The sequence below is a fragment of the Cydia strobilella genome, chromosome 25 (assembly GCF_947568885.1).
Source record: "Cydia strobilella chromosome 25, ilCydStro3.1, whole genome shotgun sequence".
Lineage (NCBI taxonomy): Eukaryota > Metazoa > Arthropoda > Insecta > Lepidoptera > Tortricidae > Cydia > Cydia strobilella.
The window spans coordinates 2,514,391-2,542,094 of NC_086065.1; the positions used below are offsets into that span (position 1 = coordinate 2,514,391).

The 27,704-nt window shown below is 38.4% G+C and overlaps 3 protein-coding genes across 3 annotated transcripts; 1 reads left to right on the forward strand and 2 right to left on the reverse strand.

Moving 5' to 3' along the window:
* Nucleotides 1-253: 253 nt before the first annotated feature.
* Nucleotides 254-7,857, reverse strand: LOC134752813 (zinc finger protein 25-like). Its single transcript, XM_063688562.1, has 5 exons — nucleotides 7,639-7,857; nucleotides 6,661-7,164; nucleotides 4,984-5,325; nucleotides 3,007-3,150; nucleotides 254-1,912 (listed from the first exon to the last, which is right to left on the reverse strand). The coding sequence occupies exons 1-5, from the start codon at nucleotides 7,793-7,795 to the stop codon at nucleotides 1,185-1,187; spliced, it is 1,875 nt and encodes a 624-aa protein (XP_063544632.1). The 5' UTR covers nucleotides 7,796-7,857; the 3' UTR covers nucleotides 254-1,184.
* A 2,848-nt stretch (nucleotides 7,858-10,705) lies between these two features.
* Nucleotides 10,706-11,380, forward strand: LOC134752752 (gastrula zinc finger protein XlCGF49.1-like). The gene has a single exon (XM_063688445.1). The coding sequence runs from the start codon at nucleotides 10,773-10,775 to the stop codon at nucleotides 11,361-11,363; it is 591 nt and encodes a 196-aa protein (XP_063544515.1). The 5' UTR covers nucleotides 10,706-10,772; the 3' UTR covers nucleotides 11,364-11,380.
* Nucleotides 11,381-13,392: 2,012 nt separating this feature from the next.
* LOC134752608 (zinc finger protein 682-like) lies at nucleotides 13,393-23,955 on the reverse strand. The gene is made up of 4 exons (XM_063688277.1): nucleotides 23,946-23,955; nucleotides 22,737-23,543; nucleotides 21,778-22,113; nucleotides 13,393-15,619 (listed from the first exon to the last, which is right to left on the reverse strand). Exons 1-4 carry the CDS (start codon nucleotides 23,953-23,955, stop codon nucleotides 14,160-14,162), a joined length of 2,613 nt encoding a protein of 870 aa, XP_063544347.1. The 3' UTR covers nucleotides 13,393-14,159.
* Between the last annotated feature and the right edge of the window lie 3,749 nt (nucleotides 23,956-27,704).

The window sequence follows — 27,704 nt, forward strand, 5'->3', positions numbered from 1 at the left end:
CAGTAATATTGACATTACTATTGACAGTGTAGTGATTGGAATGAAATAAATATTAAAATTGGAATAGAACGATGTAATGGCAATATTACTTGACATTTTTACTGATAGTGTCAAGTATGCATAATATATAAATATTATTATATGATTTATTTTATTTTTATTTAGGCGTGCACTTGTGGTTTATCACGGAATTACAGTTTTCTAGTATAGTTATAAACACGTTGTAATTTATGAATAATAATAAAATTTATGGTTATTTGGAAATCCTGTTTCATTGTGGTACCTAAATTTCATCCCTTAATAACCCATTTGGTGTATTTGTGTAACTGTAGACTATTTATTAAATTCAAAATACAAATCCTCATTTCGAAATATTGATTACATGTGATAAAAACATTGATTTAATTCTTTATTAGATATTTTGATGGTTATAAACAAAGTTATACATTTTGATGCATTGCAATGTGTCTTTTATGTTCGCTTCCTGTAATATATACCTAAAAAGATTAACATATATTTTAATATTGATATAATAAATAAAAAAAGTTACCTATATAATATATGTCATTTACGACAAACTAAATGTACTCTTAAACGTTAAGTCACTGTCGAGTGCTAAAAGTTTATTTTACGTAAATCGCACTTATGGTTTTTACACTGCTGCAAATATATCTCCAGTATGGCTTCGTAAATGTGTTATCAAATGGGAGCGTCGCGTTAACTGTTTTTTTGCAGATATCGCACGAAAATGGTTTTCCCCCTTGTGTGTTCGTTCGTGGAAAATCCGAGAACGTTGATCCGCAAATTTCTTATCACACATCTTGCAGGAGAACAGTTTTTCGCCAGTGTGATATCGGTTATGTGCCGTTAAATGCCCAGCTCGTTTATACAAATTTCCACATATTCCACATGCGTATGGCCTCTCGTTTGTATGTGTTCGTTTGTGCATATTGAATTTCCAGACATTTATAAACTTCTTACTACACAGCGCACAAGTATATATCGTTCCACCCGTGTGAGTTCGCTTATGAATTTCAAATTTTTCCCATTGCGTAAAATGTTCCTTACAAATTTCACAAGTAATACCCGTGTGGCTAACTTTGTGCTTATTTAAGGCGTTGAACGTCGAAAACTGCTTTTTACATATTTTGCACGTATATAGTTTTTCACCTGTATGAACTTTTTTATGCATCACTAGATTGTTTTTTCGCGCAAATTGTCTGACATATTTCGCACGAATATGGCTTTACACCAGTATGAACCCGTTCATGAACCTTCAAATAACCGGAAGTTTTAAAACGTTTTTCACATAAGTTACACGAATAAGGCCTTTCGGCAGTGTGAATTCGTTTATGTGTAATCAAATACACTTTTTGTGTAAAATGTATTCCACATGTATCGCAGGGGTATGTTTTCTTATCTTCTTTATTACACTCGTAAACCGTTAACTTTGATTTTATTATTTTAGAATTTGTTTGCGTGTGCGTGTTTTGTATATGACGAATTAAGTTATATTTGCGGTGAAATGTTTTTCTGCAAGTGTCACACACATATTCATCTATATCTGAGTTTTCCTTCAAGATATTTGTGCTTATTTCGTATTGTGAATTATTTGGCTCAAACGATCCGGTGTTTATAGGTACATGTATATGGATTATTACATGTCTCATTAAATCCGCTTTTAGACCAAACTCTTCACCACAAAGATCGCACACTAATTCTCTTTCACAGTCACTAGCGTATATATTTTCAGTGTCAGTTTCGGTGCCAGTATGTGTTGTGTCTTGGGCAGTGTCGTTGCCGGCGAGCGCCTCGTGGTGTTGGATGCGTTCGAGCCGCACCCAGCAGTCTCGGAGCACGAGCGGAGAGTCTCGACTAAGGACGCGCTTCTGTGACGGTTTTTCCTCAAATACTGAAACCAAATTGTTATACTCTTGTAAACCGTTATGTATATTACATATTGTATATGGATTTAATTAAATACGCCTTCAGAGCGAACCTTTCGCCATAAAGATCACACATTAATTCCAAAGAGAATAAAGTGTATAGAGGGTTATTGTCATAGTAAATTTTGTAGTCACAGTAAATTTACTGCCATCTTTCGACACAGGATTACAACTAAAAATGAAAATGAATAAAAATATGGACATATTTTTTTAGAACGCCATATGACTTTAACCCACGTTTTTTTTACTGATATGTGTTAAAATTGTTAAATATCAAACGGTGTCGCCATCTACACGACTATAGGCCAAAGGTATGGCCATCTATTCAAGCATATTTTTTTTCTTGATCTTCCGAGGTACGTTTTTTCCTTAGACTTTACTTATCTTATACGGAGTAACATTGCTAACTCTCATTTCTCCAGCGTATACAGGGTGACCTTAGCCATTGGACAAACCCTGAAATCCCACGTAGGGTTACTTCCCAGGAATGCTCTAACGTTAATATTTTTTTAATAAGAAGAAAAGATAAAAAAAATTATATGTAAAGTTATTTCCAAAAACCGACAACAAAAACAAACATACTGTACATTGGCAGAGCTTTTGACAATTTGTTCGAAAATATGCGGCAATTATGACATTTGTCAAAAGTCAGTATCTTATTAGTATCATAAATAAAAAAGATGATCAAAAGGGTCGAAGAAGGTTTCATACTATTTATTACCTCAGGAGCTACTAACACATACAGGCTGCTCCAAAGTAAAAAATCGTAATTTGTTAATTTCTTCGTAACCGCTACACCGGTCATGGTACTTTGTATACTGGTTCCAACTGGTTCTAAATACCCTAATACATATGTGACGTTTTCAATCAAAAGGTACCACATTGTCGCTTGTCGATAAGGTTGATTTCGAATTGAAGCTATATGGAAATAGCGCCTTATTGACAACCGACAATAAGTACCCTTTTGGTTGAAAATGGCACATATGTACATTTCGGCTGTGTCCAATGGCTAGGGACACCCTGTATAGATACTTTCAGTATCAGGTTCCGTGTCACTCACTGTGTGTTGTGTCTTGCGCAGTGTCGTTGCCGGCGAGAGCCTCGTGGTGTGGGAGACGTTTCAGCCGCACGCAGCAGTCACGGAGCGCGAGCTCTCGATTGATGTCGGGCTCCTGTGAGTCCTTTGCTGGCTTTTCTTCAAATGCTGAAAACATTGTTATTAGACTTGTGTAAACAGTTATGTTAAGTGGAGTCGATACTGTCGAGTGGACGAATGTCAAAGCCAAAGTCAAAATATAATATCAAATAGGCCTAGCAACAAGCACTTTTAAATTGTCAAGTTTTACAAATTATTACAATTTATTGATACAATTATTATTGTTCTTAAAAACATTGAATTATTATAGATATGTCAAACTTAATAATAAGACATTCACAAAAACATCGTCAAACACTAAAATTGTATAAAAAATACTAGTCTAGAAACTTTCTAGAATAAAAATCTAAATGTCAAAATTACGGATTATCTAACATAGGTATTCATTGAATTGTCAATTTCATCATTATTAACTTGTTATTAACATAATAATATATAATTAATTATTTTCAATCACACACACACACTTAATACCAGTGTTTCATCATTCATGTAGTCTTGTGTGCTATAATAGGCTTTAGAGATATGCATCCGTTTCAAAGATAGATATAACTCCGTAATAGATGGATACAGTCTAAGGAAAAAACGTGCCTCGAAAATAACGAAAATTTGATTCTCGATCAGATGTCGCTACTACCTTTGGCCTACTCTCGTATAGAGGGCGTTGACGGTTTCGTTTGTTATTTAACAATTTTAACGCATATCAGTGAAAGAACATGGGTCAAAATAATAAAAATAATTAATGCAAATAAAAAAAATCATTTATCCATATTTCAATACATTTTATCGTATTTTTATAAATCTTCATTTTTAGTTTTAAAGTGTGTCGATAGATGGCAGTGAGTTTACTGTGGTTACAAAATTTACTATGACAGTACCGCTCTATAATATCTATTGAATATTAACACTAGCTATAAAGTCCAACGAAGGTCAACCCAAGAATAAAGAAGTCCAAATTTAATGTATAATTTACTATGACATATTTAGTAGTAGTAAGTAACTAACGTAGTCATAAGCCAAACTAACAATTCTATGGATAAAATAATTATCTGAAATAAAGAATTAATAATAATAATAATATATTATACAGCCAGCAGCAGAAGTTGCTAAGCGGGCGAGGAGTTCAAAATGATCTTGACGCAACTTTATTGTTAAGAGAATTCTGTTGCTGACTGTACATTTCTGTATATTGTAGTACTTATTTATTTTTAGGATTATTATAATACTAGCGACCCGCCCCGGCTTCGCACGGGTTAACCTTAATAAATTATATGTATAACTGAACCTTCCTCAAGAATCGCTCTATTGGTTGGTAAAAAGCGCATGAAAAATTGAAAATCCGTTACGTAGTTTTCGAGTTTATCGCGAACATACAGACACACAGACACAGACAGACGCGGCGGGGGAGTTGGTTTTATAATATGTATAGATATAGATGTAGTACCTTTTCCTGATGGAACGGTCCTTATCCACCTGAAGCATATATAGGTAGACCCTTCTCTGATGGAAAGCCACATATAATGTTTACCCAGGCATTGGCTGTTGTATTTATAAATGTTGCTATGTACTTTTTTTAGGGTTCCGTACTAAAAGGGTAAGAACGGGACCCTATTACTAAGACTTCGCTGTCTGTCCGTCCGTCTGTCACCAGGCTGTATCTCATGAACCGTGATAGCTATAGACAGTTGAAATTTTCACAGATGATGTATTTCTGTTGCCACTATAACAACAAATACTAAAAACAGAATAAAATAAATAATTAAGGGGGGCTTCCATACAACAAACGTGATTTTTTTGCCGTTTTTTGCGTAATGGTACGGAACCCTTCGTGCGCGAGTCCGACTCGCACTAGGCCGGTTTTTTTTTAAATCAAGAACTCACCATAGTCAGCGACAACAGGCTGACTGCCTTCTTGTTCCACAGTTTCCTCACTAGACGAGTGAATGTGCGTTATGACATGCTTCAATAAATCGGACTTCAGAGCGAACCGCTTGCCACAAAGAACACACAGCGGTTCGCCTGCTTTCTCACTAACTTTATTGCACATTTCATCTTCAATATAAAATGTGCAGTGAGTTGTGTCTTGTATGGTGTGCTCGTTGGCAGAGGCCGCTTGGTGTGGGCGCTCGAGCCTTACGCAGCAGTCCTGCAGTGCCGGCTGCGTTGCAGAGGTGTGCTTCTGAGACTCCTGCAGACAACCGTCCGCGTCAGCTAGCGCCCATTCTGCTCAGAATAAAACCATGATGTTATGAGTAATCTTACACAAATAAACCTGTGACACAGGCCTACCAGGGACTAAGGGCGGACACGCTATACATCAAAAATCACATGCGTTTCTATGTGTGAACGGCACGTCTGAACACGCGGCATGCGTCATTGTGTGAGTAAGTTGCTTAAAAACAGTAATGAGCGGTCGGCAAAAGGTCGTCAATCTGGTGTCGCGGGGCGAGGTCATTCGAGTCGGGGCGGGGCGGTGCGTGGCCGTTCTGTATGATAATACTATTACTTATTCTGTGTCTATGTACTAAACGAAAATAGATAGACAGATATATAAATAGTTAGTTACATAAGAGAGGATTTTCAGGAACAAATGTTTATGTTATTAATTTTTTTAGTTACATAATACATAAGAGAGGATTTTCAGGAACAAATGTTTATGTTATTAATTTTTTTATATACATAACTGGTTTAAGCCAAAAAAATACGGTTTAACCAGGCCTCCTTCACTCGCTTAAGGCCACGCGCTATATGCCTACCGCTCGGCGTATCGTCGACGATACAACCGACAGAGGGCCGCCGAACGCCCGCCTGAGCGCTCGCACCGCACGTTTCTCGCGCCTACGCTTCGAAATGCCGAAACCACGTAATTATTGTGCAGTAGATGGGTGTAAAAGTCAAAAAACAAAGGAAAATTTCTTTTTTTTCATTTCCGAGATACGAAGAAAGGTGAGTAGTATTTTAAATCTATCTTTATGAATTTTGTCATCATTTATTTCTTTGAACATAAGTAGGTAAATCGTAAATTAAGGAGTTTTTTGAGTCAGGTATTATAAGTGTTGTTTTTAAATATTTGATTGACTAATAAAAAATATGGTTGATTCGCAACATTCGTTTTATTACAATAATAACATAAGTAACAGTACAACCCTACGCATTCTTACGATGACGCGTTGGCACGTGGCTCGCACGGCGAGCAAGGCAGTCTCGACTCTTTGTGCGCGTACTTATGGTACATTTCTTCTCGTCCTGAGCAGCAGGTATTATTATTAAGATTTTGTAGGCTATTATAGCGTAGGTATTTTCGCTTTTGAATGGGAATGATGTATCTGTTACGTAGTAACTATTTATTAATCTGTGGTTTAACTCATGTAATTTAAACCATAACCATAGTGAGGTAAACCATATTTTTTGGCTTAAGCCTTAATGTACTTTTAATTGTCATAAATGTGGACGATTGTGCCATTCAAGGGTCGGGTTATATAGCCACAAGCTGCCACTAGATAATATATTTCATAGATGCTGCTTAAATGCTGATGATGATAACTCAGGATAACTTACCGAGGACTACCAGAGATACATCTGCCTGATGTGGATGCTCCGGCCCCAACACTAACTCATCCTTTATGATATGGTCAGCATACAGGTCTGCCAGCATGGCTGCCTCACCCTTTCCATACTCTACACTCTCCGACAATAAAGGCTCTTCCTTCACATGCTCTGACCCGAGCACAAGCTCATCCTTTACATCATGTTTAATATCCACACCGGCCAATATGGCCGCCTCGCTCATGCCAGTCATGCCACACTCCATGCCGTCTGAACACACCTCCTCCTTTAGCTCATCAGTTAGCTTTGTTGCCTCGCTCACACCATAGCCTGTGCTGTCCGAACATAAGGGCTTCTCCAGCATGTGATTGGTGTACAGGCTGGCCGGTATAACTGCCTTACTCATGCTACACTCCTCACTATCCAAGCATGAGGACTCCTCTTTAATTTGATCAGTACACTGTGTCTCCATCTGACGATCAGAATGCTGCATATCTGTGTGCTCCATAATGTGCACTGCCAAGTTAAAAAGCATTTGTTAGATTAAAAATTAATTAGGGTTAATATAGTAATGCAAGATTTTATTTCATAGTTTGTTACTAGTGAAACTAATTATGTTAGCTCCGTTACAGCTTGGGCAAAAATGCTTTCGTATGTCCGGATGTTCTCCTACAGGTCGCAATTCTTAACCGATCCTTATGTAGTTCCCCCTCTGGGTTGGAAGGTCAGATGGCAGCCGCTTTCGTAAAAACTAGTGCCTACGTCAATTCTTAGGATTAGTTGTCAAGCGGACCCCAGGCTCCCATGAGCCGTGGCATAATGCCGCGATAACGCGAGGAAGATGATGATGAGTTTTGGGAAAATTTTCAAAATAGCGGAACCATACATTTTAAAGTTATGCTCGCGAGGTCTAAGTGTGTTAAAAAATACCAACAACAACCCTGATGAAATAAGAAATTAATATATAATATATCTTAAAAGAATATGTACCTGGACTATCAGACAGGTCCCCATTCTGCAAAGAAGGTTCACATACTTCGAGCCCTGTAATATCTTGTCCTCTGTCTAGTTGACATGCAAATTTCGTGGGAATACATCTGGGTTTCATGTTTACTTGTGACACCGACCCCATCACATGATAATGCATGTATTTTCCGTATCATTTGGCAACTGAAAACAACAAATATGTATTTAGTAGTCCATTGTCCATCGAAATATTAGCTAAGGCCAAAACAGACATAACCTCAATAAATGGCTTAGGCCTCATACTCACGAGCGCTTTTTCAACGCGCGTTAAAAAAACGTTTGAATCTGCCCTCACGTTAAATTGAGGCTTAAAGTTGAAAATCCAACAACGCTTGATAAAAATCGCTACCGCCATTGTGTGAATAAATAATTGCTGGAATAAATACACATGTTTCCGTTTGTGTCATTCAAACGCTTTTTTAACGCGCGTTGAAAGAGCGCTCGTGAAAATGAGGCCTTATGTATTTCAGTTTAAAGGTCCCCCACACTCATGCGTGAATCACGGCGTGAAGCCGCGAACGCGGGTGTGGAGGGAGAATCGCATATCTGCGAAATCGACTCCACACTCGCGTTCCAAATCGAACAACGCTAAATAAAAAGCGCCACCGCCATCATGTGAAGGGTAAAAACGGAACCCTATTTAGTAAACTCTGCTGATAGTTTATATCAAAGAGTAAAGTAAGTATGTTTATATGTTCATTTATAAAAAAAGAAACAGCAGCGACTAAAACGTAGTGGTTATATACTCCTTGGCATTGGCAGCGACTGTCACTAGTCAGTCTCACTGTCAGTGTCACTCGTATTGTATCATGCATAGCATGGAGACTGTATAAAGGAGCCAAATCTCTATGTATGAAAAGTGTCCATCATAAAACAGTAATTAGGCGGCGCCACCATACACCGAAATACTACCAAAAACAATCTACGTAATTTGGTCGGGTTATTTGTTGGCTTATATGGTTCATGTTATACTCATGTCCCAGAGCCTAACTAGCGCCACCGGATAGATTAGGAACTATTATTTAAAGCTTAACGCGGTCACTTTTACAACAATTCTGCCATAAGAGATTGCGATCCTTTCTATACCATCCATAATGCATAGCATGGAGACTGTATAAAGGAGCCAAATCTCTATGTATGAAAAGTGTCCATCAAAAAACAGTAATTAGGCGGCGCCACCATACACCGAAATACTACCAAAAACAACCTACGTAATTTGGTCTGGTTATTTGTTGCCTTATATGGTTCATGTTATACTCATGTCCCAGAGCCTAACTAGCACCACCGGAGAGATTAGGAACTATTATTTAAAGCTTAACGCGGTCACTTTTACAACAATTCTGCCATAAGAGATTGCGATCCTTTCTATACCATCCATAATGCATAGAAGGTAGGATATATGGACGGTATATAAAGGACGACAATCTCTTATGGCAGAACTATTGCAAAAGTGACCAGCTTTCAGCTGTAAATAATAGTTCCTAATCTCTCCGGTGGCGCTAGTTAGGCTCTGGGACATGAGTATAACCAGAACCATATAAGGCAACAAATAACCCGACCAAATTACGTAGGATGTTTTTAGTAGTATTTCGGTGTATAGTGGCGCCGCCTAATTACTGTTTTTTGATGGACACTTTTCATACATAGAGATTTGGCTCCTTTATATAGTCTCCATGGTAGGATATTAGATTCATGGTATCATGTCATGCTTCATATTAAATTCTTCTTCAGAGCCATGTCATATATATTATACATACAATCGGCAATATTGATCCGATATTTTGTGTTTTGTTACTTTTGTTGTTGTGTTGAGTTAGTGAGCGAGAAAGAGGAGACAGAGACAAAAAATATATGCGCGGAATGCTGACAACGCTTAAGCTATGCCTATAATACCTAATTTTTTTTTAAACAAACGTGATTTTTTTGCCGTTTTTTGCGTAATGGTACGGAACCCTTCTTGCGCGAGTCCGACTCGCACTTGGCCGGTTTTTAGCGTTCCGTAACCAAATGGCAAAAAACGGAACCCTTATGGATTCGTCATGTCTGTCTGTCTGTCCGTCCGTATGTCACAGCCACTTTTTTCCGAAACTATAAGAACTACTGTTGAAACTTGATAAGTAGATGATTCTGTGAACCGCATTAAGAGGCCGGTGTCAATTTTAGTCGCAAAAATGTAAAATTGATAGATTTAGTCTGTGAAATTGTACACCTTTTGTTACCTAATGTGTAAACGCGCGTAAAGCACTGATTTTGTCGCTCTTATTTGTAAATTTCGTAAAGTTTGGACGGCTAAACATGGTAATTTTGTATTACACATATCCTGTACTCCACCTTTTACAGACTACATTTTTATTATTATATGACTTTGAAGTAGTGTAAATGAAAGTTAGACGAAATCAATTTTCTCCAGAAATTACTTCAAAACAAGTGACAATTTCTCTGAAAATCGACTTAATTTCAACGTAATTTTGATACTTAAATAATCTACAACATTTGCTGAAACTATAAGAAATACATCAATTTGTATAATTTACCACCATAATTTTTGATGAATTTTTAAAAACTGCCCCTTCTCTTCATATATTATCGGTAACGGTGACGCACGCTCGCGACCTCATTATTAAAAAGCAAGATGAGAAGACGTGCTATTAACAGAAACCAATATTTGTTATTTAGATATTACGTAACAAAACGTGTATAATTTCAACGACCAAATCTATCAATTTTACATTTTCGCTCCAAAATCGACACCGGCCTCTTAAGATTTTCACACAAAAATAGAAAAAAAAAAAGTTTGGGGGTTCCCCATACTTAGAACTGAAACTCAATTTTTTTTTTTATCAAACCCATACGTGTTTGTGCCACCCATACGGGGTATCTATGGATAGGTCTTCAAAAATGATATTGAGGTTTCTAATTTAAATAACGGTATACAAGATGGTAACATTATGGTTTCAGTATTTGAAGAAAAACCGTCACAGGAGCCTGAAATTTGCAAAAAACGGTTCACGCAAAAGGGCAGTTTGAACACACACATACGGATCTATACTGGAGCGAAGCCTTATTCTTGCGAAATCTGCAAATTACGGTTCGCGCAAATGAGCAATTTGAACACACACATACGAAACCATACTGGAACGAAGCCTTTTCCTTGCGAAATCTGCAAAAAACGGTTTGCGCAAAAGAGCAGTTTGAACACACACATACGAATCCATACTGGAGCGAAGCCTTATTCTTGCGAAATCTGCAAAAAACTGTTCGTGCAAAAGGGCAGTCTGAAAACCCACATACGAAGCCATACTGGAGCGAAGCCTTATTCTTGCGAAACCTGCAAAAAACGGTTCACGCGAAAGGGCAGTTTGAAAACACACATACGAATCCATACTGGAGCGAAGCCTTATTCTTGCGAAATCTGCAAAAAACGGTTCGCGCAAAAGAGCAGTTTGAACACACACATACGAATCCATACTGGAGCGAAGCCTTATTCTTGCAAAATCTGCAAAAAACGGTTCGCGCAAAAGAGCAGTTTGAACACACACATACGAATCCATACTGGAGCGAAGCCTTATTCTTGCGAAATCCGCAACAAACGGTTCGCGCAAAAGAGCAGTTTGAACACACACATACTAATCCATACTGGAGCGAAGCCTTATTCTTGCGAAATCTGCAAAAAAACGGTTCGCGTATAAGTCCCATTTGAACACACACATACAAAGCCATACTGACGGTAGACCTTATTCTTGCGAAATCTGCAAGAAACTGTTCGAGCAAAGGGCCAGTTTAAACACACACATACGAAACCATACTGGAGCGAACCCTCGTGCGAAATCTGCAAAAAAAGTATTCTTGCGAAATATGTAATAAGAAGTTCAGATATTATAAGTATTTTAAAAACCATAAAGTGAATGAACTTTTAGCGCACGACACGTTTAAGAGTACATTTAGTGAATCATAAATATAAGTTGACATACATTATATAAGTTCTTGTTTATTTTATAATTATTTCAATAAAATTACATCCCCATGAATAAACTACAATAGAGCATTTATACTTACATAATTTTCGAAATGAAGAAAGTTATTGCACATATTGAACCTCTATCGTCCCATGGTCCTAATACTAGTACAGGTTACTTGGAGGTATCCAAAGAAATTTATTTAGAATAAGTAAACTAAGGAAGTGGTCTACCATTTTTTTGGCAATCCTTCAATTTGGTCTTTTGCGCCTCGGTGAGTGACCACGTTTGAGCACCGTAGGTGACCGTAGGTTAGGACAGACAGTCGACGAGTTTCCGCTTTAAGGAGCTGATGAAGGGCGACCTTCCGCTAACCTTAAAGCGGAAACTCGCCCTTCATAGACCAATATAATAGAATAGAAATCATTTATTCAGACAACACATATATAGCAAAGCAGTAGAAATAGAGATGTGAAGCCGAAATGGTCTCCACTCAGCAATGCAGCTGGCACGACTAGAGTGGTCAACGGCGCTGTTTTCCTGTGGAGCCAGCGGAGTGTGCGGGACGGGACACGTTGTTTTAGGTTAGTTAGTTGTTAGGTTGGGCAGATTAAGTGATTAGTTTAAAATAGGCATAAAATTAAAACAAAATTTCAAATTTCAATATTAAATTTGTTTTTAATTTAAGCATACTCTATATTTACAAAATTAATTCATTAGCTCAAATCGCTCTCCCTTAACCTGTATAACTACGCATTCTACCATAGAATGAGTTGCACGCGGCACGCACTACCTCATCTGGTATATCGTCCCATATCTTGACCAACCGATGTTTGAATGAATTTAAATTCATTCCCTGTGTGCTCCCAATTCTGCTGAGCATGTATCCCCATATAGAAAAGTCCAACGGATTCAAGTCTGGTGAAGATGCAGGGCATTCTTGCCACGGTATGAAATCTGTCAAATTTGTTTGACACCAGTCTTGTGTACGTTTAGCTTTTTGAGACGGGTGTCTTGTTGAAAGCAATAAATTATTGCTTGATGCCATCAAGGTTTGTTTACTGGTGGCTTACCGCGAAACGCGAAAATCGAAATTTCGTTATCTGCCTCTATCGATCGAATATGCAAGTGATAGAGAGGCAGAAACCGAACTTTCGATTTTCGTGTTTCGCGGTAGGCTCTGTGTTTGTGCTAGTGACGCTCTCTACGCAGAGTTTTGCGTCATATTCCTGATATTCCCTATTGTGACTACTTAAAAAAAAAACAATTTAATAAAATAATTTTATTTTTTTAGTTGTTTTTGCGAGTAATAAGTAGCTAAGTAGTACTTAGTACACAAATACCTAAATTGACTTGTGTGCATCTGAAGTAACGGATCAGGGTGCCTAGCCAAAATGCCAACCGTTCGCGGCGTCTACGGTCATCTCTCTCTATCACTTTTCCATATTAGTACAACAGAGACAACAGCGCTTTCTTCGCTACGGAGCGTAAGCGATTGGCATCTTGGCTAGGCCATAGAGAAATAAGTAAGCATAGAGTGCTCACTCCATACATCCGTTTTGTTACCTACCAAAACGACTATTATTTTCGTAGTCGACACCTAGAGTCAAGTAGCGGAATTATCAATACTGCTACTCATTTCATTTATTTTGCATTAAACATGGTATAGTCAGCTGCAGAGAAAAGGCACCCCCCTGCATACAAAATTCTGTAAATTTGTATGGACGTGCCTTTTCTCTGCAGCTGACTGTACAACGGTTAATATGCTAATGTTATTAGGTAACACATGATTAACAACATAGTAGCATGCAAATTTACACCCTAAACTCTAGGATATACAACATTAGACAAAATGGACAGGTACAGTCGAAGGCAAAAATATCGATCCACACAAATATGTGAACACGACTTTATTGTCTAATGTACACATATTTTTTAAACTTTAGGAATGTATATATATTTATGCCCTTGACTGTACATACAACATAATTTAAATGTCAATACTAAAACTTAGAACAATTTCATTAATTAAAGGAACCGTCAATTTAAAATGTCATTAATATTATACAAGTGTTTTTCAGTTAGCCACTTATAAAGCCTTGGTTTTAGTGCTTTGGCGTTCAACTCTTTAAGGCGATCAGGCAATTTGTTAAAAAGCTTAACACACAGATCTGACACGATGAATGAACTATAATTAACTCTGGTCAATGGGGAATTCGAACCCACATGGCCCACGTCCTAGGATCGGTAGCGCGATGGACCGGCAATCTTAACATGTGGGTTCGAATCCCTCTTTGGCCAGAGTCACGGTTCATTATTTCATTAGTGAACGGCACATAATGACGTGTTTCATGAGCAATCTATCTCTCGTGAGTCCTTAAATGTACGATTAAGTGATATTTCCGATGAAACGCCTTTTTGCACGTATCGCACGAAAACGGCTTCTCTTTTGCGTGTAAAAGTATATGACTCTTCAAAGTTCTCCGCTGTGCAAAACATTTTAGACATATTTCACAACAGTAAGGCTTTTCACCTGTGAATTCGTTTGTGTTTTTTTAAATAAGAAGAGGTCATAAATGCCCTCTTACATATTTCGCACGAGAAGGGTTTTATCCCAGAATGTGTTTTTATATGTTGTTTTAAAGTATCCACTAGCAAAAAGCGTCTGTCACATATTTCACAAAGATGTGTTTTCACACCTATGTGAATAAGTTTATGTTTCTTTAAAGTACTCATGTGCATGAACGCTTTTGAACAGATTTCACAAATGTAACGTTTTATACCCTCGTGAAGGCGTTTATGTAAGCTTAAACTAGATAATTGTGAAAACTGTTTTTTACATATTTGACACGAATACGGCTTTTCTCCCATATGAATTAGTTTATGAACTTTTAAAACATGTAATAGTGAAAACTGCCTTCTACAGATTTCACAAGCGTAAGGCTTCTCACCAGTGTGAACTAGTTGATGTCTACTTAGCGAAGCCTTTATAGTAAACTTCTTATTGCATATTTCACACTGGTATTTACGTTCTGCTATATGAATCTGTTTATGTCTCTTAAAATTGCCCAAACCTATAAATTGCTTTCCACAAATTTCGCAAGAGTATGATTTCCTGTTGTGACTGTGAATTAATAGTTTATGGGTCTTTAAACCATCTGAATGCTTGAACTTCTTTTGACATATATCACACGTTTTTTCGTCAATACGGTGTACCGTCCGTGTATGAAGCTTTACGTAGTCTGCTCTTGCAAACGATTTTTTACATATGTTACAAGAATATGGTTTCACTCCTTTGTGTGCTAATTCGTGTCTGTATTTAGAACGTTTACATTTTAAAACTTTGTTGCAAAATTCGCAGACATAGGACTTTTTACCAGTACCGCTTTTGCGGTTTAATTCTGATTTATTAGGTAATATGTGAACCTTACTTAGATGCACCCTACTATGACTATTTAAGCCTTTTTTATTTTTAAATGTTTCACCGCATGTGTCGCACGCGTATGTGTTTGTGTTAGTAAGTTGGATAGCGTCGGAGTGCATTTCCTGCCGTAATACAGTTTCCTGTTGTGGTACAGTTATCTGTCGTGGTACACTATCCTGGCGTAGTACACTATCCTGTCGTGGTACACTATCCAGCCGTGATACAGTTTCCTGTTGTGGTACAGTTATCTGTCGTGGTACACTATCCAGCCGTGATACAGTTTCCTGTTGTGGTACAGTTATCTGTCGTGGTACACTATCCTGCCGTGATACGGTTACCTGTTGTGGTACAGTTATCTGTCGTGGTACACTATCCAGCCGTGATACAGTTTCCTGTTGTGGTACAGTTATTTGTCCTGGTACAGTATCCTGCCTTGGTACACTATCCTGATGTGATACAGTTTCCTGTTTGCTTGATTCTACGTTCTTGGTTTCGAGCTCGCGATGAATCGTGACACGGCGCTCGAGTCTCACCCAGCAGTCACGCATCGAAGACTTCAATTTCTCTGGAAAGACGAAAGGACCGTGAATACTAATTTCCTATGAAATGAAATATTTCAGGCAATTAGTGGCCCATAAATAAAAACCTTAAAATTAGCATACAAATTACAAAAATATATCTTAACACTAAAAAAAAAAAAAACACATTAGGTGCATTCCACTTCCGTTCTTCTAAAAGTTCTTAAAAGGCTGAGAAAATGATATTGGGTCTAGTAATATTTCATGACTTTGCTAACAAATTTGCAGTATATTTTCGAGCTTTACGGATTTGATTGAATTAGCTGCCATACAAGGCAAAAGCATTTCGTAAGGGACATTCTCGGGGAATGCCCATTTAACGCATTATAGCTGCGATGAGTTACACAGCCCCGCAGTGTCAGGAAGCCTTCACTTATCTAAGTACTACCAAAGAGGATATAATAGGATAGAGCGGTACTGTCATAGTAAATTCTGTAACCACAGTAAATTCACTGCCATCTATCGAATCGACACACTTTAAAACTAAAAATGAAAATTATAAAAATACGATAAAATGTATTTAAATATGAATAAATTATTTTCTTTATTTGCATTAATTATTTTTATATCAATTTGACCTGTTCTTTCACTGATATGCGTTAAAATTGTTAAATAACAAACGAAACTATTGTCTTCGGTTACCGCGATAGTTACTCATGAAATAAAACTATGAAAACGGATTATATCGCGTATATTGAATTTATAATACATCCCGACGTTTCGAACTCTTTACAGCGTTCGTGGTCAACGGGTGACTGAGGAAAAATTACAAAATGCAAAAATACCCACATACTAAAATAATGAACAATCATAAACTACAAACTTTAAGGCTGGTTGTACATGCAAAATCGGTTCATAAGGCTAGTTATACACTATAATTATTTTTCAAGTAAAGATATATATATATACGCGATAAAAATAAACTATGCCGGCTCCAACCCTACACCACGGACCCGAGAAGATTTAATTCCCTCCTAAATTGTAGGAGGGTATCCCAATATGGGACCGGCAACAAACTCGGCGGGACACATCTTTTCAAAACATCAGAATGTCCAGCATCATCCAACACTACGGTCTCACAGTCTATGTCTCGCTTGCTCCTTTATCAGGTGGACTACAGGATCCCAAGCTGGTGGTAGAGAAAAGCCATCTTCCCTATTAAAGTTTGGATATTTCTTAATCTCAATGGCCTCGCGCAGCATTCTGGGTATGTAACGCTTCTCCTTGGCAAGAACCAGAGGCTTATCAAACTTGATTGAGTGATTGGCTTTATCCATGACATGCTCACAGACAGCAGACCTAGGTCGACGGTGCTTGACATCAGCTATGTGTTCCTTCACCCGAGTGGAAATGCTCCGTTTCGTCTGCCCGACATATGATAGGCCACACTCACAGTCCAGCCTGTACACTCCTGCAGTCTGTAGAGGGGTATTGCATTTTACAGGCCTCAGGAATTGTGACATCTTCTTCATTGGCTTGAAATATGTTTTTATAGAAGCACGCTTCAAGATGTGGCTGATCCTGTCCGTGACCCCCCTGACAAAAGGCAGAATGGCAGGCCTGCGCTCGACTGTGGGGATCTTAATGTGGGACCTCTGGTTGACCCGCGGTATCCTGAGCTCGTTTGCCTGGAGCGCGCGCTTGACATGCTGGAGCTCCGCGGCCAGATGCTGGTCATCACATATCCTCTGGGCTCTCTGAAACAAAGATTTGCCTACTGTAACAAGTTGACTGGGATGGTGATGCGATTTGCCATTTAAGTACCTATCAGTATGAGTAGGTTTCCTATACACAGTGCGACCTAGGGTGTTATCAGGATTTCTTTTTACCAATACATCTAAGAAGGGGAGAGAACAGTCTTTTTCCAACTCCATAGTAAATTTTATTTTGCTATGGATGGAATTTAGGTGATCCAAGAAAGTTGAAACACTACTTTTTGGAAGTATAGTAAAAGTGTCATCTACGTATCTTTTAAATATCTTCGGTCGCACAGGAGCCAATGAGAGTGCCCTCTCCTCGAAGTCCTCCATAAAGATGTCAGCGACTACTGGAGACACCGGAGACCCCATGGCCACGCCGTCGACTTGAAGATAGAATTCACCATTCCATAGCAAGTAGCCAGATGTAAGGCAATGTTCCAACAGCTTAGCATATTCCTCTGACATGTTCTGCTCACATAACCTCTTCTTGACAATTTCAATGCAGTCTTGTACCGGTAGGCTTGTAAATAGCGACTGGACGTCAAAACTGACCATGATCTCATCATCAGTCAATGTTAGGTCTTTAATCTCACCGATGAAATGGTAAGAATCCTTTGTATGCGTGCTAGTGTTACCACGTAATGCTGAGAGGGCTCCCGCGAGGTACTGAGCCAATTTATATGTGGGAGCATCTATCTGGCTCACTATGGGACGTAGTGGGGCACTAGGTTTGTGTATTTTTGGCAACCCATACAACTTTGGAGGCACGGGGCAGTCAGGAACTAAACTTGCAACATTCAGATCAAGGCTCTCCGAGTAATCACTAATTAGTTCTTTAGTGGTTTTCAATACTTTCATAGTCGGGTCCGTCTTTACATGTTTGTAGGTTGTAGTATCCGCTAATAATTCCCTAATTTTCTGGTTATAATCTGAAGTATTAAGTACAACCGTCGCATTTCCCTTATCCGCTCGAAGAATAGTAAGGTCTGGATCATCGCGTAACGTTTTCAACGAGGCCAATTCATCTCTAGGCAAATTCCTTTTCCTCAAAAGATCCCTTTTGAGGACATTATTGTTAGTGTAGAAGACTGTCTGGTGAAAAATCAGGTAAAGAAGGAAGATTTGGAGGCTATACGGCAGGATGTTTCGTCATTATTACGGAAAGCCAAGCCTCCGAAAAGGAATTTGCCTAGAGATGAATTGGCCGCGTTGAAAACGTTACGCGATGATCCAGACCTTACTATTCTTCGAGCGGATAAGGGAAATGCGACGGTTGTACTTAATACTTCAGATTATAACCAGAAAATTAGGGAATTATTAGCGGATACTACAACCTACAAACATGTAAAAACGGACCCGACTATGAAAGTATTGAAAACCACTAAAGAACTAATTAGTGATTACTCGGAGAGCCTTGATCTGAATGTTGCAAGTTTAGTTCCTGACTGCCCCGTGCCTCCAAAGTTGTATGGGTTGCCAAAAATACACAAACCTAGTGCCCCACTACGTCCCATAGTGAGCCAGATAGATGCTCCCACATATAAATTGGCTCAGTACCTCGCGGGAGCCCTCTCAGCATTACGTGGTAACACTAGCACGCATACAAAGGATTCTTACCATTTCATCGGTGAGATTAAAGACCTAACATTGACTGATGATGAGATCATGGTCAGTTTTGACGTCCAGTCGCTATTTACAAGCCTACCGGTACAAGACTGCATTGAAATTGTCAAGAAGAGGTTATGTGAGCAGAACATGTCAGAGGAATATGCTAAGCTGTTGGAACATTGCCTTACATCTGGCTACTTGCTATGGAATGGTGAATTCTATCTTCAAGTCGACGGCGTGGCCATGGGGTCTCCGGTGTCTCCAGTAGTCGCTGACATCTTTATGGAGGACTTCGAGAAGAGGGCACTCTCATTGGCTCCTGTGCGACCGAAGATATTTAAAAGATACGTAGATGACACTTTTACTATACTTCCAAAAAGTAGTGTTTCAACTTTCTTGGATCACCTAAATTCCATCCATAGCAAAATAAAATTTACTATGGAGTTGGAAAAAGACTGTTCTCTCCCCTTCTTAGATGTATTGGTAAAAAGAAATCCTGATAACACCCTAGGTCGCACTGTGTATAGGAAACCTACTCATACTGATAGGTACTTAAATGGCAAATCGCATCACCATCCCAGTCAACTTGTTACAGTAGGCAAATCTTTGTTTCAGAGAGCCCAGAGGATATGTGATGACCAGCATCTGGCCGCGGAGCTCCAGCATGCCAGGCGCGCGCTCCAGGCAAACGAGCTCAGGATACCGCGGGTCAACCAGAGGTCCCACATTAAGATCCCCACAGTCGAGCGCAGGCCTGCCATTCTGCCTTTTGTCAGGGGGGTCACGGACAGGATCAGCCACATCTTGAAGCGTGCTTCTATAAAAACATATTTCAAGCCAATGAAGAAGATGTCACAATTCCTGAGGCCTGTAAAATGCAATACCCCTCTACAGACTGCAGGAGTGTACAGGCTGGACTGTGAGTGTGTCCTATCATATGTCGGGCAGACGAAACGGAGCATTTCCACTCGGGTGAAGGAACACATAGCTGATGTCAAGCACCGTCGACCTAGGTCTGCTGTCTGTGAGCATGTCATGGATAAAGCCAATCACTCAATCAAGTTTGATAAGCCTCTGGTTCTTGCCAAGGAGAAGCGTTACATACCCAGAATGCTGCGCGAGGCCATTGAGATTAAGAAATATCCAAACTTTAATAGGGAAGATGGCTTTTCTCTACCACCAGCTTGGGATCCTGTAGTCCACCTGATAAAGGAGCAAGCGAGACATAGACTGTGAGACCGTAGTGTTGGATGATGCTGGACATTCTGATGTTTTGAAAAGATGTGTCCCGCCGAGTTTGTTGCCGGTCCCATATTGGGATACCCTCCTACAATTTAGGAGGGAATTAAATCTTCTCGGGTCCGTGGTGTAGGGTTGGAGCCGGCATAGTTTATTTTTATCGCGTATATATATATATCTTTACTTGAAAAATAATTATAGTGTATAACTAGCCTTATGAACCGATTTTGCATGTACAACCAGCCTTAAAGTTTGTAGTCTATGATTGTTCATTATTTTAGTATGTGGGTATTTTTGCATTTTGTAATTTTTCCTCAGTCACCCGTTGACCACGAACGCTGTAAAGAGTTCGAAACGTCGGGATGTATTATAAATTCAATATACGCGATATAATCCGTTTTCATAGTTTTATTTCATAACAAACGAAACTGTCAACGCCCTCTATACGAGAGTAGGCCAAAGGTAGTGGCGCCATCTGATCGAGAATCAAATTTTCGTGATTTTCGAGGCACGTTTTTTTCTTAGACTGTATCCATCTATTACGGAGTTATATCTATCTTTGGTACTACATATACATATTTGATACTACATATGTAAAAACTGACTATACACTGTTTTTTAACTATAAAATAGCCCATAGGGAATAGTATGGAACGATGAAGTTTCTAGCATAGAAAATGTATGTTGTATTTTATAGTTAAAAAAGACATTAAAACAGAAGATAAATTTCAATTACTATTTTTTTATCTGTCCTTTTCAGTAAACTACGTCTATATAATATGACGCGATCATTTACAGTAGGGGAGCCTAAGAGGGATTTTTTATAGTTACTTGATCGTGTCAGATTATGTTATGAGTGATATCTTGCTACCTGAGGAGATTTTTAGTTGTATATGTTGGTGGGTTGGTTGGTGAGGGGTTAATCGGCAGTTAAAAAAATCGTTAATTAGATTGTGCACTTGGTAATTTTGGTGTAAGTTATGTGTGCTATGCTATGACTTAATCTGACAATTAATTGTAAGCATTGTCTTAATATATATAATAGATACAACGACGACAGATGGACCATCAGAGCAATAAAATGGTCTGGACCACGGGGCACGCGAGCCAGAGCCCGTCCGCGCGCCAGGTGGGCGGACGAGATAGTAGCGACAGCAGGGCAAAAGTGGCTCGATACAGCCACAGACAGAGACACATGGAACACTTTGGGGGAGGCTTTTACCCAGAAGGGGTCCACACATTTATGATTTAATTTCTGTTTAATTTTTGTTTTTATTATTTTATTTCTTAATATTTTAAATGTATAGTTTCTTACTACCTGTATATTCTTGTGTGGAATTAAATAAAGCTTTATTATTATTATTATATTGTCTTAATCTGATGGTCACAATGTTATAATCAGGTTTGTATTTTTGTAACCTTAAGTATTTTTTTCCATTTTTTTTTTAAATGTAAACTTAAAATTCTTAACGGCTTACGTATGCTCTAAATTTTTGAGAAAAATAGATGTGACATAAGGGACAGACGGACGGACACACTAACTATAAGGATTTCGTTCTTGCCATTTTGGCTACGGAACCTTTAAAAACCAGACTCACCACAATCAGAGATGCTGTTTCTCTCTTCCTCCTTCCTTCTAGGCATATGTATATGTCTCATGATATGTTTCATCAAATCTGATTTCAGACCAAACACCTCACCACAAAGACTACATATAGATTCTCTTTTTCCTCTCTCTTTTCTGTCATGAGTAAAGTCTTTAACCTCTTGAGTCCCGTCAGTATGGGAGTTCAGCTTGGTTCCTCGGTGGTCGGTGAGCGCCTCGTGGTGTTGGAGGCGTTTTGGTCTGACAGAGCACCTTTTAAGCTGTCTTAGGCCGCGAGTACGCGGGTTTGTTGATGTTGATGCAGACCAGTCGCCCGTTAACAGCCAGCCTAAACACAATAAGATATTATTTACTTTTTTAAGGTCCTTCTTCTAGCGACTTATATTGGCATCCTAGCCTATGAATATGAAGTCAAATTCAATTAGTATGAAGCGAGTTCAAATTCTGGTATGGGCATTTATTTGTGTGTGCAAGATATTTGTTATGATGTTCACCTAGTTAGTGCCCAAAGCCTCAATAAAAATAACATTTAAAAAAAATTTTGTTCCTGAAGGAAAATTGTGTATAAAATAAAGTATTTATCTGTCTGTATCTATCTATTACCCTTCCCCCCCTGGTGTGACGTAACATTTTTCAACGAAATCGGCAAATCGAATTAAGTATTATTAATATTTTATCAATATATTTTGACAAAAGAAATATTAGTAATTTTTTAACCCAAAACTGATTAGGAAAGTAAATTAAACGAATAAAAACGATTATCGTTCTAAAAACTTGTTATTTAACTGTACAGCGAATAAAATCATTTAAATAAGTTAAAGTGACGTCACAAAGGTTATGACTCCCCCCTCCCCCTTGTCACAACATGTCACATTTTCTTGACCCCCTCCCCCCCTAAACGTGTGATGTAATTAATGGATGACCCCTAATATGAGAAGGTAAACTACTTACTGGGAACCGTCAGTATTGCATCAGGCCTATGTGGGTGCTCCGGCCCTAACACAAGCTCATCCTTGACAATATGGTCGTTGTACAGGCCAGCCAGCATAGCTGCCTCACTCACTCCATCTGCGCTATTTTGTAAAGGCATGGACTCTGGTATAACCTCATTCTTAACTTCATGGTCGCACAGGCCAATCCGCATGACTGCCCCGTTCACTCCACGCTCAACACTGTCTGAACTTAAGGCTTGTAAATGCATAGACTCTGGCAGCATAACCTCATGCTTGACAATATCTGTTCCGTCCGAACATAAGGGAGTTTGTGAAGCCAGGAACATCGGCGGAACAAACTCATTATTAAGGTCAGTACACATGGCTGCCTCACTCACTTCACGCTTAACACTGTCTGGAAATAAGGGTGTCTGTGAAAGCCTAGACTCCGGCACAACCTCATCCTTCACTTCATTGTTGTACAGACCGGTCAGCATTGCCTTCACACCCCACTCTGCACTGTTTAAACACAATGTCTCTGAAGGAACTGACTCTAACACATTTTCATCTTTCACTTCATGGTTGTATAACCCCAATGGCACTGGCTTGCTTACAACACTTACATCAATGTCCAAACATGGAGGCGTCTGTGCCAGCACAACCTTATCATTCACTTCATTTAGGTTAGTGTGCGTGGTCTCGCTCAGGCCACACTCTTCACTGGCTGTATATAAAGGCTTCAACCCACTTGTGAAGTCTTCTTCCTTGAAATGCACAGCTCTCAAACAGCCTAAATACTGTAGCTCTGCATTGTCTTTGAAGTTCACTGTCAAATAACAGAGTAATACAGATTGAATATTATTTTGAGTAAGTAAAAATCCTTACAACAGTTCAGTCAAAATCCAAACGAAGATTTATTTATTTAATTTTTATTGCACAAAAGAAATACTTATCGTACAAAAGGTGGACTTAATGCCAAAAGCATTCTCTACCAGTCAACCTCAGGGCAAAGCAGAGAGATTGTGGGCGGTGTTACTACTACTAACAAAATATAATATGCAAAGCTAAATTAAAATTTAACATACATATGCAAGACCATCAAAATACAAATAAATTATAAAACTAAAACTAAGAATTCTCCATTCTAAGATATGGTTAATATAAACAAAAAACCCTATGAAGAATATAAATAAACGTGTTTTTATTCACACTTACACAAACCTATAACAAATGAACATATTAGAGAGCCCAAACAGCCTCCTGAAGACTATTATATAGCTATAAAAAATGAATGCGTAAATTATGCAACATTTGATTAAAAATACTCTGTCACTAGTTAAGTATGAATATTAATAGTTCTAAGTAGCTAAGGATCATGTGGTCTGTGAAATAAATAACAATAAAAAAAAAACAAAAAAATTCAACTTACCTACTGATGTTGAAAGTTTTGTTGCATATGTGTGGTCTCCGAGGTAGCCTTGCAAGTGGCATAAGCCAGATGTTGATTCTATAAATAATAATATAGGGTTATAAAAAAACTCTGTATCTCGGTATTTAAATAAAAGTAAACAAACAATTTGTTAGGTTTCTAATGAAGCAGATCGACTCTCCTAACTGCGACATCTGTGGATCAGTAGAAGATGTCTATCACATTCTAGAAGAGTCTAGTAGAAATCGCGCCCTTAGGGAGGCGCTCATAACTTCAGCCAATCTAATGCCATATGACATCGGTGCATTTATACACATTCTCGCTAACCCAACATCGGACACGGCACAAACGGTGTATAGATTGGCTGAAGTTAGGCTTAATAAATAGATTATAGTTGTTCTGAAATTATAAGAAGCGGACTTAATAGGGCCGATATGTACAACAGTATAAAGGTCCTGTAAAATAATAAAAAAAAAAAAAAAACAATTTGTACATTTTCAGGTACTTATAACATTTATTGGTTAACCAACCAAATACAAAACCGCTTAGATCTGTCACTGAACGACCTGACTTTAACCTACATTATTTGATCATGTAATGTTTTCAACTACCCTCAACTGGCTTAAGGAGCCATTTGAGCGTAGATTTTGTTTATAAAATAATAAATAAAAATAGAATAGCCTTTATTTACAACAGAAAGAACAGTTTCACATTAAGTCTCTATTTTATTTATTATCTCCCATCTTTACTTTTCTATTCTTTGTTTGCTTGCCGTTCGGCAAAGGACTTCTCCAACCTTCTTCCTTGATTTTGCTTGCCTTTACTTTGTTGCGTTTTTTTTTATTGCCCTCATAAAAAAAAACTAGATTTTGATTACCTATATTTAAATACCTAAAGATACAGAGTATAGGTTTAGGTGGCATAAAAGAAATGGCAGTCTATTTTTTGCAGGGTTAGAGTATAGAAAGCGGGGCCTGTCAGTAGAAAAAGGCGGCAAATTTAACATATGTAGGCGGGAAGAGTTGTTACCCATAGAAAATTAAATTACGCGCCTTTTTCTAGTGACAAAGTGGGTTTGTCTGAGTATATATTAATTCTTCTATTCTATTTTCTAATACTGTTGATTCAAATTTGACTGCATATTTTTTTTTGCATGGTGGTTAACATGCAATAACTCACCTAGAAGTGCACACGCTTCGCCAGACGAGGGCAGGTTTTCTAAATCTGTCTCAGTCTCCTCTTTCACGTGCACTAACTTCTGAGACTGTCCACAATCCTCCATTGCGCACTGAACAATTAGTATCGGGCTATCGGGTAGCAAAAGGTCCATGAGATACTGTAACTTTATTTATAACAATTGTATATTGATGAATACCATGGTTGCAATAAAGTATAAAATAAAATAAAATAAAAATAAAACACAAATATTGGACCAATATTGGCAATATTGACGATTGTATATAAATAATATTACATGGCAGAGTTAATTTTGTCACATAAGGTGTTTTAATGTTAAATTGTTCGTCAAAGTACTCGGTACAAATGCTGAATGAAGGTATTGAAAATGAAGTAAACTAACCTAACCTCGAAAACCGAAAAAAAATCAAATACACTGCATGACAGGGAGTCACAGTGACACTGACAGTCGCTACGTTTTTTTTTTACAAATGTACCATAGGATTGATCCCCTCTATCGAACAGATCTCGGACCGATCCAAGGTTGCTGTCCAGTATGCCCGTCTGTTAGAGCACTTACACTTATCTTTGGCGCGCTCCAGACTACGCCACAGAATAACTAATATAGTTGGTCAAGCAAATCTTGTCAGTAGAAAAAGGCGCGTTCAAATTTTCTATGGCACGATATCCCTTCGCGCCTACATTTTTTAAATTTGCCGCATTTTTCTACGCGCTGATTAAAGAACTAGACTCCACACTCGCATTTACGGTTTCGCTCCGCGATTCGCGCACGAGTGTGAAGGGATCTTTATACGGTTAAGGAACGAAACGCAACTTGCACTGTAGAAACTAACATAGAAGAGTGATAGAAAGACACAAAACGATTGGATGGCGAAGCGCAAGAGCGCAAGCGATCGTCACCTTGGCTAGGCCAGGAAACCAGTTCGATGTACAAAGAAAGCTGTTACGAACTGGGAAGCTATTTTTGAATTTCGATCACTCGAATATCGGTGAAAAACGATAAAATGCTAATTTTTTAAATACGAGCGATAGAAATTGGGAATCTAGTACCTGGTATTGACCATTCGTTTTCAATTCTGTTAGTAGAATTTAAATGCCTAGTAGTGGAGATATTATTGAACGAAATACACAAAATCGAGCGGTCGAAATTCAAAAATCGCCCCCCTGGTGTAGTGAAATAGTTATTTTCGACACAAGTGCGTAAAGGAGGAAATTCGAAACGAGTGGCGATAAATTAAAACATGACCGCAGGGCAGGGAGTGTTTTAAATCGGCACGAGTTGCGAATTACCTATTCGCAAGTGTAACGTACAACGTTTTACAGTACATATGGCCCTTTAAACTTTCGACATATGCACGAAAAGTGCTTTTTACGCACTAGTGCGAGCACCATATATGTACTGTAAATGTCTTTTTGGTCGGATGATCTATCCGACGTTAGGGGATTCGAGCCGAAAAGTTTATACAACACAAACAACACACTTTTTCTAAACATTTTATTTTAATAATAATTTAACGTTACCCGTAAAAATAAATAACTTACTTGTATAACAATAAATCATCACAGTAAGAGGCGAAAGTGGAAAAGGAAACTTAAACACCCGGTTATCAGAATCCGCCCTTACGAGTATGTAAATGTTTAGGTACATATATTTGCCGTTATCAACCTAAAGGGTACTTATTGTCGGTTGTCAATAAGGCGCTATTTCCATAAAGGTTCAATTTGATATCAACCTTATCGACAACTGATAATGTGGTACCTTTTAGTTGAAAACGTCACATATTTTCTGATCGCTTTGCGCATGGAGACTGTATACCATACCATTCTATACCATCCATAGCTTTGCGGATTATAAATATTTTGATCTTAAATGACACTCATAAACATAACATGAAACTGTAAAAGCAAGAATTAGGGCACCCGGTTGTCGCCAATGGCCCTGTTTTAAAATCCGAGGAGATCCGCAGGAGAACTAAAGTTGTCGACATAGAGAATGAGGGCTACCGTTTTTGTGCTTACCAGTTTGCGCCACTGTAGATGTAGGTCCAGAAAAACAGATCTCATAATTCTTCTATGCTTATTTTTATAAAATCAATACATTCTAATATATACAAAGGTATTTTAACGTCTAAATGTGCCATTTTTTCAACCTGTTTAATTTTACATATATTTTAGTTTACCATAATTATGAATAAGGAGTGCAAATTCTCGATAAAAAGCTTGAATTGTTGAAACCCCCAAAACTTATATGCATTTGACATTTTGAAAGATCTCCATCTACACTAGCGCCTCTGGCGGCGATTACACGCGGTAGCCCTCATTGCCAGACTTAAGTGGCAGTGGGCGGGCCACATTGCTCGC

Coding starts and splice junctions, on each gene's coding strand:
- LOC134752608 (XM_063688277.1), bottom strand. Junction 22,114..22,736: donor TGCAATACTGACGGTTCCCA/GTAAGTAGTTTA, acceptor TATTGTGTTTAG/GCTGGCTGTTAACGGGCGAC. Junction 15,620..21,777: donor AAACAGCATCTCTGATTGTG/GTGAGTCTGGTT, acceptor TCGTCTTTCCAG/AGAAATTGAAGTCTTCGATG.
- LOC134752813 (XM_063688562.1), bottom strand. CDS start 7,795: ATGCATTATCATGTGATGGGGTCGGTGTCACAAGTAAACATGAAACCC. Junction 7,165..7,638: donor GGACCTGTCTGATAGTCCAG/GTACATATTCTT, acceptor TTAACTTGGCAG/TGCACATTATGGAGCACACA. Junction 1,913..3,006: donor TGCGCAAGACACAACACACA/GTGAGTGACACG, acceptor ATTTGGTTTCAG/TATTTGAGGAAAAACCGTCA.
- LOC134752752 (XM_063688445.1), top strand. CDS start 10,773: ATGAGCAATTTGAACACACACATACGAAACCATACTGGAACGAAGCCT.